The sequence below is a fragment of the Colletotrichum scovillei genome (genome assembly GCF_011075155.1).
Source record: "Colletotrichum scovillei strain TJNH1 chromosome Unknown Contig00004, whole genome shotgun sequence".
In the NCBI taxonomy this organism is placed as follows: domain Eukaryota; kingdom Fungi; phylum Ascomycota; class Sordariomycetes; order Glomerellales; family Glomerellaceae; genus Colletotrichum; species Colletotrichum scovillei.
Genome location: NW_023336262.1, coordinates 3,156,746 through 3,171,807, shown reverse-complemented (window position 1 = coordinate 3,171,807; position 15,062 = coordinate 3,156,746). Strand labels below are relative to the sequence as shown.

The following is a 15,062-nucleotide window of genomic DNA, read 5'->3' as shown; positions in this document are numbered from 1 at the left end:
CAAGCCAGGCCAAGGCAGGACAACGACGAGGCGAAACGGGCCAAATAGGGTAGTAAGCTATACGAGTCTGGAGCCGGTATTGCTTCTTCTGTAAGTTTGCGGAGAGAAAGAGAAGAGAGCCTCGTGGGTTTGATGCGCACGACAAGCAACCGCCCTCGAATGGCCTCTGCTCCAAAGGTTCGCCTTTGGCCGATGGGCAATGCTTGTAGTGTGGAGTGTGGAGTTGCTTCAGATGGTGGAGGAAGAAACCGGAGAAGCCAGCAGATGGGGGAGAATGAGGAGGACAAACGTCGGACGATGCCGGGTTGGGTGTGTCCGTAAACAGACCGAGGACAAGAGGAAGATGTCAAACGGTAATCGTCAACGTATTGGCAACTTGCGTGCTGGTGTTACACACATAAGATTCGCCATACCTGTGGCAGATGATGCACTGGCTGTCAAGACATGTACACCCAGATTCATAGTATGGCAGGTTCAACGTAGTCGCTCTCCAGCCCGCGCATTTCATCGCATCATGGGAAATGAATGGACAGGTATTCGGAGAAACGAGAGAACAGACAGCCAGGGTCTCTTCTGTCTGAGCGACTCGTGGTCTAGACCGATCTGCCAGAGCGTCGTAGTCGACTACTGTAGCTGGCACCGTCCCTGCTCTTGACGGCTACCGTGTTTTCCGACCGAGTTTGAAGAAGCTCCGCCCGCTGTTAAGGGCGGTGATGAGTAGTTCGTCCAGCGAGAAACAGGTGCCAAACAGTTGCTGCTCCATACAGGCCTCCCGTCGGTATCTTCAGTGTGCGGCATATTGTTAAAAGGCAGCCTAACCTGTTCTGCGAGACACTGAGAGAAAGAGAATGGCGGGGCGAGAGAAGCAAATCCAAGGCGAAGCTCCACCGTTTGGCGCTCCCAGGAACTGCAACGACCACTTCCATGAGAGCGACACCGAGCTACATGGCTACAAACGGACGCGTTCAAGGAGAGTGATTAGCGAAGGGAAAGGATGCTGGAAATTGAAAAGCCCGTTCAACCCGACGAATGGACTGGCGTGTCTGGTTGATGCCGAAGAGCCGCGGATAGTCTCCTCCAGCTATCAGCTTTGGCATCCTATAGCACTACTACTGTGCGACTGGGAAAATATTCCATATCTGTAAAACGAGCCCGTCAATTCGTAGTTGTCGAGACCGTCGATGGTGAACGAGGCAAGGATTCTTGGTGTGTGATTTGCTGTCCGCGGGGGATCTTCAAAGCCAAGCCAAGCCGGTTCAACTCTCCCCATCTCTTCCCTGTGGAGTCCGATCCATCCACTGAGAGATAGTCAGGGACCATTGCTTTCAACCACGTCAAAATGGCGTCTTTCCCATTCGCCCACTATTTTCATTCAGACTCTGGATGCGTCAATTCGTTCTCGCCAGTAGGTTCCGTGGCCGTAACAGTGACACGCGAGATGCCACGACAAGAGTAGCCTACGTTTCATGAGACATCTCTTCTGACTCTAAACTCAGCCTAGCTCGGCGTGATTCGGGTCTTGTTGGAGTTGCAACCGAACGAAATACCGTTCCCTATTGGTTAGCAGCCAGTGCATTGTCTGCAATGACCCTGCTTTTGGCTTCAGCCTGGTCTCCTCCTCGCGCCGTGCTGGTGGGCACAACTTACACCTTCCGTGCATGACATGCCTTTCCCAGGCTCAAGGAGAATGGCTGTTGGAGGCACTGACCAAGTTGACTTTGCGTATACCCCAGAGTGTTCATCCATGTGTTTGCGTGTGCCCAAATCCTGGAGTGCCACTGGATACAACCAGAGACATAAATAGGCTCGCTGCCTACATGATTGTAGACTTTGGTAAAAACTGGGGAAGCCAAGGTAAGGCGTATCTTGTAGTCACCCGCAGCAGCACAAAGCACCAACTCGCTGAACCGAGAGTCTCTTATTATGATGCGTCCAGGTCGATATCAATTCATAGGATCTTAGGTACCGTGGTCGGAGCAAGCCAATTGCACGTACCTTAGGCAACGTTTAACCCACGCCTTGTAGTTCTAGCAGGTACTGTGTATAAAGTCGCGATTTTCCAGGGGTCAATCTTGCCGCATGGCCCTCGCTCTTTGCCTCTAGCCGCTGTCCGTATTCCGTACTGCTACCTACTTCAGCTCCACAACGGCCGCGGGAGGGGCGAGGTATGCGTAAGAAAAGAGCGAAAAGAATGCAATTTCATGGCCAATGATTGGGCTTGTTGAAGGTGAGCGAGGTAGACCAGTTCGCGCCAACTGGACTGCCTAGCAATTACTACGCTCCCTAGCGGCCGGAAGGAAAAGCAGAGTGCAGTGGTGCGTTAGATGTTGCGCAGCTAGCGTCTAGTTGCAGTTCCCTGTTGCGTAAGGTCTTACTGACTGGGGGTCCCTCCACAAAAGGAATGAAATCAAAAGAGGCTGGATCTCAGTCTCGCCATTCTTGTGAGGAAAGTTAACGCCAGGTCAGGCGGGGTAAAGACTTTGGCGTAACCATGGAGCGTTCCGCCTGTGATAACGATCTAGGTCGAAGCGACTACTATCAGTATAGTGGCCGGCGGATCTGACGTACTGGGAACTGGGGGGCAATCCGGGTTACATTAACCAAGCTTCCAAGTCGTAGGTGGACAGAGTTTGTCTGATATGTGCAGAGGTCGCTGCTATGCTTGCTTCTGTTGCCTTTTCAGATGTTCCCCAGTTGCTAGTAACTTTGTTTGGTTGGAGACATGGACCCTGAAGTTTGAATAGCCAGCCACCTGGGGGTGGACCAGCCGCTGAGTCCCCAACAAAATGTCGATCGATGTTGACGGTCGGCGAGGGGAAGCTTGAAGTTGGCGCTACCTGTTACCATCGTACATAGCGAACGTCTGATATTGGCAGCCAACGAATTCACATTGGCGGTCAGGGCCCGATGAAGCTGGAGCTGGCGATCAGTGAGCTTGGAGGGATAGCTGACGCACGACTACATGTCAATGGCTAGGAAGGCCATGCTTCCTCGCCTGGTGGCCTGCCATGGCGGCAAAAGAGCATGCCAAAACGCAGTTCCGTACGCTCCCCTCACTGCAGAGCTCGAAGCTAGGACCGGGCGTGCTAATAGTGCACAAGGCGTAGTGCATACAGTAGGACCGAGGAATCGAGATAGAGCATCGAGATGACGGTTTATGGCGAGGGGCATTCACTTGGTCGCCGATTCTGAAAGCAATGATGCCACAACCCAACACTGAGGGCCATATGATATCACCATACTGGCTGGGTGGGTGTTGTCTTTCCTTTCATGCTGTGGTGGTGTCCGATCGAAAGGCCACGACCAGCCGAGCCGTGACAAGGGAAAGATAAGCAGGGCGGTTCCAGTGAGCAGAAGATGCTAAGTAAACGCCCTGGCATGCCTGAATGGCCGGACCCGACAATGCGTAAGAATACAGCAGAGGTGCATTGCGTTCTTGTGAGCTGGGAGATGCTGATGGCGTAAGGTTAGGAGAAGAAACGAGGCGAGACAGCCAAACTCCCGAGGCCCCAGAAACCGTGGAGCCTACTGATGGGGTCTCCGTGGGGGAACGTATGGAGCCCAGAGGAGAGACGCATTGAACCTGCGGACATTCGGCTGTGATGTACTACCGAGTGTAGTCGACTGACTACTATATGCGACGAGACTCGAGGTGATGCAGCTACTCGGCGGTCGTTCCGAAGCGGATGGATGAACGGTGAAGATGGAAAGTTGAAGGTGTGTAGTTGTTCTCGAGCATTGAGCAACTGCCCACCTTGACATGATGCCTTCCTTGTTGGCTACGGAGTATTTTGTATGAACAGTTGCAAGTCCCCCGGAAAGCCAGGTACGACCTGCTGCGTCGATGGGGTCTTGCCCACGCGAGTTGACGACATTGTCAATGTGCGTCGCCGCAGGCCCTGTTCAATGTTGGCTGTTGCCATCTCCCCGGGAAAGACAGAAAGGGGGCCCTGCGCGTAATTGTTAGCGAGGTACTGCTTGCCCCGCAATGTCCAAGTCCATGGCACGCTAAATTACAGCGCCGAGTGACCAGACCGTCAGCCCGGGGAAAGGTTCCGGTCATGCGCAAGTCTCCATCTGTGGCCAGCCACGACCAGGGCCCACATCATCCGGCGAATTTGCGGGACAGTTTGGACCTTCTGGTTCCGATACACACCCCCACGTGACCCTGGACGTTCGGCTAGCCCTCGCCTTACTAAGACTCTGTACGTACCCCTCTTACCTTGGACGGCCAGTCCGAAAGACGCACAGCGCAGGAAGGAGGCTCTGGATTTGGATCTTCGCCTGCTCCTTGCTCGACATCAGGGCAGAGAGTACGGATATCTTTTGTTCTAATTCAATTCTAATTCAACACCATACCTTCAGACACGCTGCATGCCGAGCATAGGCACTCTGGATTGCTCTCTACTTGCCTGGGCAATGATCCACGATCGATGCCAGCTAACGTCATTCGCATCCGACATCTCTGCCGTTGACTAGAACCTCCAGGCGGGATCAGCACGAGAAAACCCCCGACTTGCATAGGTATCCGAGCTTTACAAACGGCATCCAAAAACCTGTGGCCAAACTTCAAGAGCGAAAGGGAGAAAAAGACGTATTCCTGCCAGCGCGCCCTATGTCTGATACTAGTGCATCAAAAAACCCTTGGGGTTTCCTCGCACCATATTTGTCACCTTTGATATCACCTCTCGGCCTCCTCGGTCGTTCCTTTTCCTACCCGCCTATTGTCGCCAGAGGATCCAGTCCAGGCCTGTCTTGGAATCCCCATCTTGGGCCAGATGGTCTTTCGGCCTGAGCGGCCATCCCTCCCGGTAACGACGGCGGCGACTTGAGTCTCCCGGGATCGGCACGGACCCTGAAGATTGTTACGCGGACTTGTGCGGAAAACGAGAATCATACGGGCGAGACATAAGGACATCAACCATCTTGACCCCGCCCTTCGGAGAGGTTTCGAGGGTGAGGGCGGGGATCACGCCGTCAGTGGGTGCAGCAACGTGGGATCTGACCGGGGCGAGAGCGCGACAGATGGGGGAAAATTCTTTTCGAAAATAATTTTCGACTCCATTCGCCCTCATGCCTAGGGTCCAGCCGAAGGCCCCCCTGTCGTTTGGGACCACAGTCGCCCTGTCAATTTCGAACCTGCCGAAAGGCAGCCAAGAAGGCCCATTGCTTCCCTCGCTTGAGGCTTGCCTAGCCAGCCCTGGGCCAGACTTGGACTGGTTCGGGGCTTGGGGCTGGGGAGCTGGCCCTGCTCGAACCCTCAGACATTGAGGCGTCCGACCATCCGAGGATCGCAACTTGGCCCAGGTCACTGGGTATTGCCATTGCCATTATCCCACTTGCGCCATCGACACTGGAGCGGTTTTTGGCTTCATCACGAGGTCTCACTGTGCTCAGGCCTCGTCAAGACCTAGTGCATTCCAGCCAAGAGGGATTCGAATCAAATGCCTCTGTACTCCTTACTGAAGAGATACACGCTGGTTTCCGCCGTTGTAACCTGCAAAGCGCTGCCGTCGGTCAAGCGCCTGGGGTCATGCAGATAGCTGTTGGCATTTGCAATTGCGTTTGTTCCCTCGAGAAAACGAATTTGTGTCATGCACACACAAAAGTCGATGTATCCAACATGGTTCGACAAAACGACAAACGTCCCCACGTTGACGTCTTTGTGCCAGGAGTACAAAAGTGAGACGGGCGTTCATGACCTGGATATGGCTAAAGATCAGAGACCATCAAAGACCAAGAAACCTGAAGATCACTGGGTATCTCACTCCTCTGACCGTCATTCCTCCACCCATCGATTCTTGGGTTCCCCATTTAGTACCCTTGGCTGGGTAAGTATGTGTCGTCTCGTCACTTGCGCCAGTAATGTTTTGTGCTGGCACTGTCGGATGCGAATGCGCCAACACAGGCATGCTTTCATTGGCACAACATCCGCGACGAGCTTGTCTCGCTTTCTCTTCGTCCAATGTATCGTGGCATTCCGGGATTACAACCTCCACTTCCCCAGGACCGCCACGACCGCCTTTACCAGCCGGACGCATTTCGTATACTCGTCTGTCTGGCTACAGTGTTGGACGAGTGTCCCCCACACAGTCTCTCACTACCTCCTTGCGGTAACGGACAGTCCACGCTCATTCTCAAGTCCGTTCCGGTGGCCTCGTTCACTAGACACTGGCATGCATTCATTTATTGTGCAGGTCTTCGATTCACCTGGTTGTCGTACCCGCGCGTCCGCGGCCGGGACGAATTGGTTCTTGCGAGAGCTTTTGTCCCTGCTGAGACCGTCGTCGTCTCTGGGCCATGGCTTACTGCCCGAGTGACGTTGGCCAATATCCCTCGAATGGCCTTATCTTGCTTTGCCCCGGATCATCCTCCATGTCTCTTGTTTATTATCCCGGCCGCCGCTACGGACGGCGTGGAGGGCTACTCAATCGCTGCTCGCTCTCAGTCCGTGCTTGAGGCTTTGAGCTCTGTCTATCCCTTGTGTTCCGGGGAGGGTGAATCCAACTTGAGGTCAATGTCTCTCTATTCTGCCTTTGGAGTTTGCCCTTGAACATCATGTGTATCTGTAATGAGGAAGCCCCCCCAATCTTCCCGCCTCCGCATCTCCTCACTGCGCCTAGTTGGCTCCTTGCGGATTCCATCTTTGCTTCGATGACCTTTTCCGGGTGCTGTTAGCCAATCAATCGAACACTCGCCGGACGCCGCATTCGCCGCCTCGCCGTTTTGTGTCTTGTTCTCGTTCAATTATACATGCCTGAATTTGGATGTAGGAGTTCCAATCCACGAGGCACAGATATTTAGACATTATGCATCCCCCTCACGGCCCCTTTCCCTAGCCAAGTTTCCCCTCCCTTCATTATTATCATCATCACCACGACCGGTATCACCATCACCAGCATCATCGCATTGCTGGACAAGCCCCGACGAATAGACATTGAGGTAGGTACCGGTGTGTTTGTTGCTCGCTGTCTCCTGCACCTTGGATCTCTTCTACTCCGATACCCTACCACTTCCACCCCAGTTGTCGGTCTGGCTGCACGCTGCCACACTTGCATCTCTGGTGTGTGCATTGGCTTGCAGGGGTCTGATAAACGCTTGCGCAGCGCAGCATAGCGTTGCGTTGCGTTGCGCCCCTACTTTGTTACTGTACACCTGCGCCTCTTTCTCTCTTGCTGTCTCCCTCTCTCTTTCGCACAGCTTCTGTACTTTCCACTGCCCTGAATTTCCTCGGTATTATACATACCTGCCTCCTTTACGACCCCGATATATACCGGTATATTCACCCTGTACTTGCATCCGTCATTCCGGCCACTCTGCCTACCTGACGTAAAGCCTGCGTGCGTACGTCCATTTACTGCTACCCATCCACCTCCACGTATCTCGTCCTTGCTAAGTGGCTACAAGACTGAGAGAGAGAGAGTCGTTGTCCCACTTGCTCCAAGGTATTCCGAGATAGACCACGGTAGGTAGGCACTTGATGGGATACAAGAGTACGTATCGCTAGGTCCATCTGTTTGTAAGGAACTACCTTGTACGTGAAGTAAGTCAAACCCCCCACTTCCCGGCACCCCCCTGTTTCTGGCACCCACAAAAACGCGAAAATCCACCACAACGCAATGCCCACCCCCAACCTCCTTTTATCACAACATTTTCAATTCGAGTCCAAATGGGCTCATTTTTTGCACATACCTTCTTCTATATCTAATGCCTCAATATACCGAAGATCAGCTTCGTCAGGCTCTCGAGGACATCTCAAACGGCAAGAGTCAAAGAGGGAGTATGGGATACCACGATCAACCCTCCAACTACGTCTCCAAGGTGGTCAGACTAGGAAAGTGGCTTTGCTGACTGGCAGAGGCTGTCTCCTGACCAGGAGAGTAAGCTGGCACAATGGGTTCGCATTCAGGCTTCGCTGGGCCTCGCGCAACGCACCAACAGGTGAAGGAATTCGCAGAGCGAGTTCTGGCTGCTGCTGGATACCAAACCATTAGGAAAAGGCTGGATCTATGCCTTCGTGAGAAGGAACCCTATCATTAAGGTTCAGAGAAGTCGTTCCATCGATTCTAGACGCGTTAATGGGGCATCTACTGAGGTCATTAGGAACTGGTTTAAGTTCCTTGCTATCCCTGAGATCAAGGACATCAAACCAGCCAACAGATATAATATGGATGAGACTGGCATCCTCGAGGGTCAGGGAGCTAATGGGTTAGTGCTGGGCATGGCTGAGACGACGTCTGTTCGCAAGAAACAACCTGGGTCGAGGGCATGGGTCTCTATCATTGAGTGTATCTCAGCCTTGGGTAGGGCACTTCGTCCTCTTATCATTTTCAAGGGAAGACGGTCCAACAACAGTGGTTTCCATTACATCTGGTTCCATACGATGGGTGGGAGTTTACAGCAACAGATAATGGCTGGACTACAGACTTAACTGCCATTGAATGGTTAGAGAGGTGTTTATCCCACAGACTATGCCCGAGGCTGAGGGCGAGGCTCGACTGTTGATTGTGGATGGGCATGGAGTCATACGACGACAGACTTCATGTGGAATTGCTATATTAACAATATCCATTTACTGTTCTTACCACCACACTCCTCTCATGTCCTCCAGCCACTTGACCAGTCTGTCTTCAGCCCTGTTAAGTCAGCCTATCGGAAGGAGCTCGGTTACTTGTCTCAATGGAACGACTCTACCATTATAGGTAAAAGGAACTTCCTGGACTGTTACCAGAAGGCTCGACTTGCTGGTCTATCAGTCTCGAACATCAGAAGTGGTTGGAAGTGGACTGGTCTACACCCTGTAGCGATGGTTAAGCCCTGATGAACCCTATGGTATTACCTGAGCCTTCTGCTAAGCCACACCCAAACCAACCAGTCGGGGCAAAAGCGATGCCATAATGGTCAACAAACTACCCCTGTTGAGCCATGGGTTCTGCTTCCTCTGCAGTGGTCTGGTCGACACCCAGGAAGCTGGCAGAGCTCAGCGGTCAACTGCACTATACACCCAACTCGACAATGATACCAGCACTCAACGGCTGCTGTTCAGGAAGGTGAAAAAAGGCTTCACAGAGCAGGCCTGGCAACTGGCAGCTGCCCAGCAGCAGCTGGCTCACCTGAGGGCTCAAGTTACCAACGCTGCAGTTAGGAAGAGGAAGACTGTTCAGATCGATCCCAACACGAAGTTTGCGAACATCAGGGATATCCATCGGGCTCAAATCGAAGCGGGTGAAAAGGAGGTTATTACGGCTGAATCCAGCGACTCTGAATGCCCTAGTGAGGCTGGCAGTTGTATTGTAGTGGGTGTGGTTGAGGATCAATAGTTAATAGTAATGAGGAGGTTGGGTTGTGATCCCATCGTTTTTGTGGGTGCCAGAAACAGGGGGGTGCCAGGAAGTGGGGGGTTTGACTTACTCGGTGGCGTGCCGAACTATGGCAAAGTACCTCTTTTCGCATCGCAACAGCACCGCACATTCACCTGTTTTGCTTGTTGCTTTCCTGTTGCTAATGGTAGTGCCCTGATCCCTCCTCCCCAGTCCACGTCCACGTCGCAGTCCCATCCACATTGTTCATCCCCGGGCCCCAGAGCATCTCGCAAGTCTCCAGATGTTTCTCTTCAGGTTCCTGCTGCCCTTCTCTTCGTCACTTTCCCCAGCTTCCCCGGCGTATGTATGTCTGTCTGTTCATATGGTTCCACAGAGTGAGGTTCAATTCTGTCTGGTGAAGCCTTCATCTCCCTCTATCTCAATCAACCATCACTCTAATTACTATCCGTACTCTCTCTCTCTCCATCTCCGAGTCTCCAACAGTGACTGCTTGCCTTCAAGCCCGGGGCCAGTCATCGCTACTTCTCCACGCAGACGAGGACTCCCCCTGCCACCCCTTGGACTCCTTGCCCACCATCACCCTTGCTTGCACCATCGAGGCCTTTCCTGAATAACCAGACGCAAAGGCAAAAAAGAAAAAACCGTGTCTGCCACACACACCCCGGAGCGTCGTCTCCCACGCCCCTCACTCTCAGAGTCTTCTCTTCTCCCTCCTCGCTCTGCCTTTCTGCATTCTGACCCCCTCCTCATTGACTTGGACCCCCCCCCCCCTTTCATCTTCCATCTTTCCAGGACCTAATACGTCTGCGCCTCTAGCGTACATTACGGATACCGGTACCTCCTCGTCTTCACGCCCCCCTCCTCGGTCCACATCCTGCCCTGACCTGGCGTACGTCTGCGTGAGTGGTGTCCGTACCTATGGACTCCCACTCTTTCTCCTACCTTTTTCCCTCTCTCTCCTCCTAACCCACTGATAGACTCCACTGGGGCGGGCAAAAGAACGAGACCTGCAATCAGCTTCTGGGGCTCGAACGTGCCGGTTGTCGTTCCAGTTTCTCGATCCGCTTCCCTACCCAGTATTTTACTTTTTTACCTTTTTTTCTCTTTCCCTACCCTGTCTCTGGCTATCCAGCAGCCCAAATTCTCCATAGGATTACATTTACCTACCCTTTTCCATCCGTCCACCCATACCTTCTTCCCTTCACACCTCGGGTGTTCTTCTTGTCCTCACTCTCCACCTACCCGACTCGAGACTCGAGCAAATATACAAACCACCTCCCTCCCGCTTCCTCCCGCTGCCGTCCGCGACTCGCCTGGTTTTTCACGTTCTCGTTTGTGTTTTCAAACTTGCAGCGACATCATCTACTTCAGCCATCGTCTCTTCTCGAAACCATCGTCACTGACCCTCACGCGTGTGTACCCTCAGTCCAAGCCAGCGCCAGCCAATTTTGCTCTTCCGTTTCGCCCTACCTGATCTACGACTCCTCCGCCTTTTCCACTGGCGAATCCCCCGCGCATCGCTCCAGTCACCGCCTTTGTTTCTTGGGACGCCACCGCGCTAGGTCCTGAGCCACCAAAAACCTGCACGGTACAACCAACGGCCTGGTGTGGGAGGAATAAGAAAAAGGGACCGTCATCCTCCCGGACAAAACAGCCCCCTCTCCGTCCTGCGTAGCTGTCGCTCCGATTACCGACTCTTTGGTCCACGATCTACGACCTGCTGCTATCACCTCCATCTTATCCACCTACAACAGCAATAACGAAACCAACACCAACACCACATCTGACGACCTCAGCTTCCCCTTGGATACTTATGATCGATCTTGCTCGCCTCTGTACTGAATTAGCGGCGACCAGGAACTAACGTTCCTCAATTTCGCCCAAAAACCTCTACGATGGCAGTCGTTTTATCTTCAGAGGAGAATACCTACTTCTCCTCGTCTAACCTGCGACGTTCGCACTCACAACCAAAGTTCGTCACAAAACAAGCGAGCTTCCACTCTACTCCCGCCCCTAGCCATATCAGCGATGTTTTCGCGGACGCGAAGGTGTATCCCGACTCAGCACCGTCTTCTGCCCCCTCATCTCCCAGGACCATTCACGCCGAGTCTACCGACCTCTCTTGCTCCTCAACACCGGCCAGCAATGTCTCCATTGCATCCGACTGCGACGACACGTTAGAACTCGCAGTGCACGCCAACGACCACTTTGTCATCCCTCACTATGGAGAGTCTGGCTACTTTGACCAGGTTGAAGACCTTGAAGCACCAACAAGTCCCCGGACTGGAGACTCGTACACTGTCTCACCTGTCGACAACGACACCGAAGGAAACACATCAAGGCCCAACACACCAGAGTTCATTTTGGATGTAGAACATGCTGAAGACGATACCGCTGTTCGAGCACAACCCTCGCGTCACGTTGACTATCTCTCGCACAACTGGAAAGAGGAGGATATCTGGTCATCATGGAAGTTCATTGTGTCCCGGAGATCCGAATACAGCAACGCGGCTCGCTTAGAAAACGCATCTTGGAGGACCTGGATGAAGGCGAAGAACCACCTGAAAACCGTCTCCCCCGAGACCCTGAACTGGTAGGTGCCGTGGAAGCGTAAATCAGTCCAAACTAACTTCCTGGCAGGCTCAAGGACTGTGATGTCACCTGGCTCTATGGACCCTTGCAGACGGGTCCAAACACTTTGAACCCCATCACCACCGACCCCAACAGTGCTAGGCTTACCAAGAACAACTCGTTTGTCAACAAGAAGCCAATCCTCAAGAAGAGGAGTATGTCGGAAGTCATGCTGCAGAGGTCGTTATCCGCGTCCTCTCTGCTAAAGCAGGCTGCCGCGGCAGTCCAGGCTCAAGAAAAGGACGGACGCAGACGTCTTGCCCGACCAACACTGGAGCGAGCCACCACAGACTACGTCACGTTTCCATTTTCATCGAGGAGGCTGAGCCGTGAGAGCTCCAACCTGTGCCCGTCAAGTACATCATCCGGCATCATCTCGCCGTGCAGTGAAAAGAAGCACATTCATTTCAACGAGCAGGTGTCTCAATGTATCGCAGTTGACATCAAGGGCGAAGATGACGATGATGACGCCGACACCGAGCGCTACGACAACAGCGATTCTGACGAAGGAGCTATCATGATGAAGAGATCACGAACAAAGAAGAAGGCACCCTTGCTCAGAAGGAAGTCGTCCAAGGCTGCCGCGGCTGTCGAGGGCAAGACGATTGCGATGTTGCCATCAACCACTCTCAAGTACCGCGAAGATACTCCCGAGCCACAAGAAACAGCAATGAAGCACAGCACATCGTACAGAAGCCCCATCATGTCACCATCCTCTTCCCAAGAAACCCTTCGACCCTCCAAGGGCTCCGGCAAGTTTTTCTTCGACGATGATGACGATGAAGAGGAGGAGGCCGTTTCCATGGGTTGGCAGTCACCGACAAAAACCGACGACAAGTCTACAGGCTTACAACGATCATCGTCCACCAACAGTCTGAACGCCGAACCAGCTGGCATGCGTCGGACCTCGTCAGGTATGTTCATGCCATATGAAGAGGGGGAATCATCTTCCAACGAAGGAATCATCGGCCGGGTCATTGATACAGTTAATACAGCCCGGGATATTGCTCATGTCATTTGGAATGTGGGCTGGAGGAAGTAAAGAGCTCAGTCAAGATGGTTGGGAGCTCGGATTTTTCTTGCTCGACTCCAGCGAAACTCAATCGGCACGTCGTTCTTGGTAGTCGGTGTACGATACGGAGAACAGCAGACGCATCTATCCCCATGCATCTGCGAGAAGTTTGTGGGATTTCATCTCTTGAAGCATTCACGAGGATGTAATCAGGTCAACGCAAATGGCCCAAGGACGATTTTGGTCTAATCACATCATCACACACGGGGAGCATCATCATGCAGCGAGTCGACGGCTCCATCACATTTGGTCGCGAGTCCCATAAGGAATGACACATGGTGGGATACCGGCGCTTAGGCCTGCGAATCATGGTAATGGAATGGTCAATGCCCTCACTATCATGGCAACAAGGAATGTTGCGTGGGGGTTTAATGACGATACACGGAATATGCTTGTAACAATCATTTTTGGGGAAATATTGGGTACCAGTTGGTCTTCACCAACAAGGCCTGGCACGCGAATTGGGTCCAGGTATTGGGTTTCAGCAATGGCGCAATGGGGGAAAGATGGACGGGAAACAAAAGAAAATGGCTCGTTTCACAATAAGAGTTGGCTGGGTCTCATCAGAGTGGTGCAGTCGGGTTAGGCGTGCTTCTGGCACTCGTAACTTGCGCCGTGGGAAGAGGTGGAATTTTGGGGGCCGCGGTATAGCTCCGAACTTGACGTCGAGTCCGCAATGCTGGTCTTGTCCATATCGGGCTCGGCGTGCCTTGCGTGGAGATGTCGAGCATTCTTGGCGGCTTCGGCTTGCAGGAAGCAAAACCCCCCAATAGGTATCAAGGGATGATGCAGCGGGAAAGTGGCGTACAATCGTGTATCACCGATTGGAAACGAAACACACCTGGATGAGACCCGGACCCAATGTATATAGAAAGGTGGGAAAAGGCTCGAGCAAATGAACTCGCCGTGGCAAAGGTGCCAAAATTCACACGATTTAACACTATTTGTTCTCGTCTCTCGTGGTGATTTTTTACATGCTCACATCATGACCGTGAGAGTGGTTGTACTTGTGCTTGTTCATTCGTACCTGTCCCGGCCGTTAACCTCGTGGTTTACGTGTATCATTACGCCAAATGTCTCCCAGTCTCTCCAATGTCTCAGTATAGTTGCTTATTTCCCATGTCCATCTCTGGGTTGCTCAAGCAAGGGATGGGGATGGACAGCTGGGTATTGGGCTTGACCGCCATGGAGGCGAGGAAAATTGACGCCTCCTGCTACTGATAAGGTGCGGCGTAATGTGGGATGCAAATAGGTAGGTTCATGGGGGCGGAAAGGGGGAAGGAGAGGGGGATCTCAGGTTTCAGAGTGGTGTTGTGCGAGGGTGTTTTTATGTGCTCCGGATCTGGATGAGAGAGAATAGGTATATTGGATTTCCTTTCTTTTGGCACGGGATGACGTGCTTCTAGATTATTCGTATTTACGGATACAATCGTGGGCTTTTTGTTACTCTAGCTTTCTCTCTGCCGTTTGCCCTGGGCACCCCCAATGGGGGCGAAGAGAATATACTACTCTGGTGTATCTGGGGATCGTTTTGTCTTTGGTATGTATTTTGGCTTCCCGCGGCCGCCCGGGTGATGGACCGCGCGGGAGACCCTGGGGACCTCTACGGACGGGACGGGGAGACGGGGAGGACGGGGAGGAGGTGAGCTAGATGGCTAGCTAAGGATCTAGGTGTGCTTGAGCCTTGGGAAGGGGGAAGCATAAGGCCGAAGTGGGTTTACCTAGGTGAGGTGTTGGAATGCGGCTGATGGGGTCTGGGTGATGAGGCTCCCTTGAACCCCTGCGGAGATCCCTCTCTCTTTCCTCGACACGCCTATCTAAGTGGCTACCTATTCAACTTCACCGTATTTTTCATGAGATTTGACAGAATTCTACCTTGGGCAGATGTGATGTGATATTTGGTGCCTTTAGGCTGCTTACGTTGGAACTCAAAGATTCCATCGGCTCCTTCCGGGGTCTATACAAGTGTTGCTTACTAGGTTGATGGTGGTGATGGTGGTGGTGGTGACGGTGACGAGAAAGGTGTGGGAAGCGTG

The 15,062-nt window shown here is 52.9% G+C and overlaps 1 protein-coding gene across 1 annotated transcript; it reads left to right on the top strand.

Annotated features, from left to right (window-relative positions):
* Positions 1-10,244: 10,244 nt before the first annotated feature.
* HER10_EVM0003645 (protein phosphatase type 1 complex subunit Hex2/Reg1) lies at positions 10,245-13,954 on the top strand. Its single transcript, XM_035482934.1, has 2 exons — positions 10,245-11,916; positions 11,964-13,954. The coding sequence occupies exons 1-2, from the start codon at positions 11,219-11,221 to the stop codon at positions 12,994-12,996; spliced, it is 1,731 nt and encodes a 576-aa protein (XP_035334818.1). The 5' UTR covers positions 10,245-11,218; the 3' UTR covers positions 12,997-13,954.
* The last annotated feature ends 1,108 nt before the right edge of the window (positions 13,955-15,062 follow it).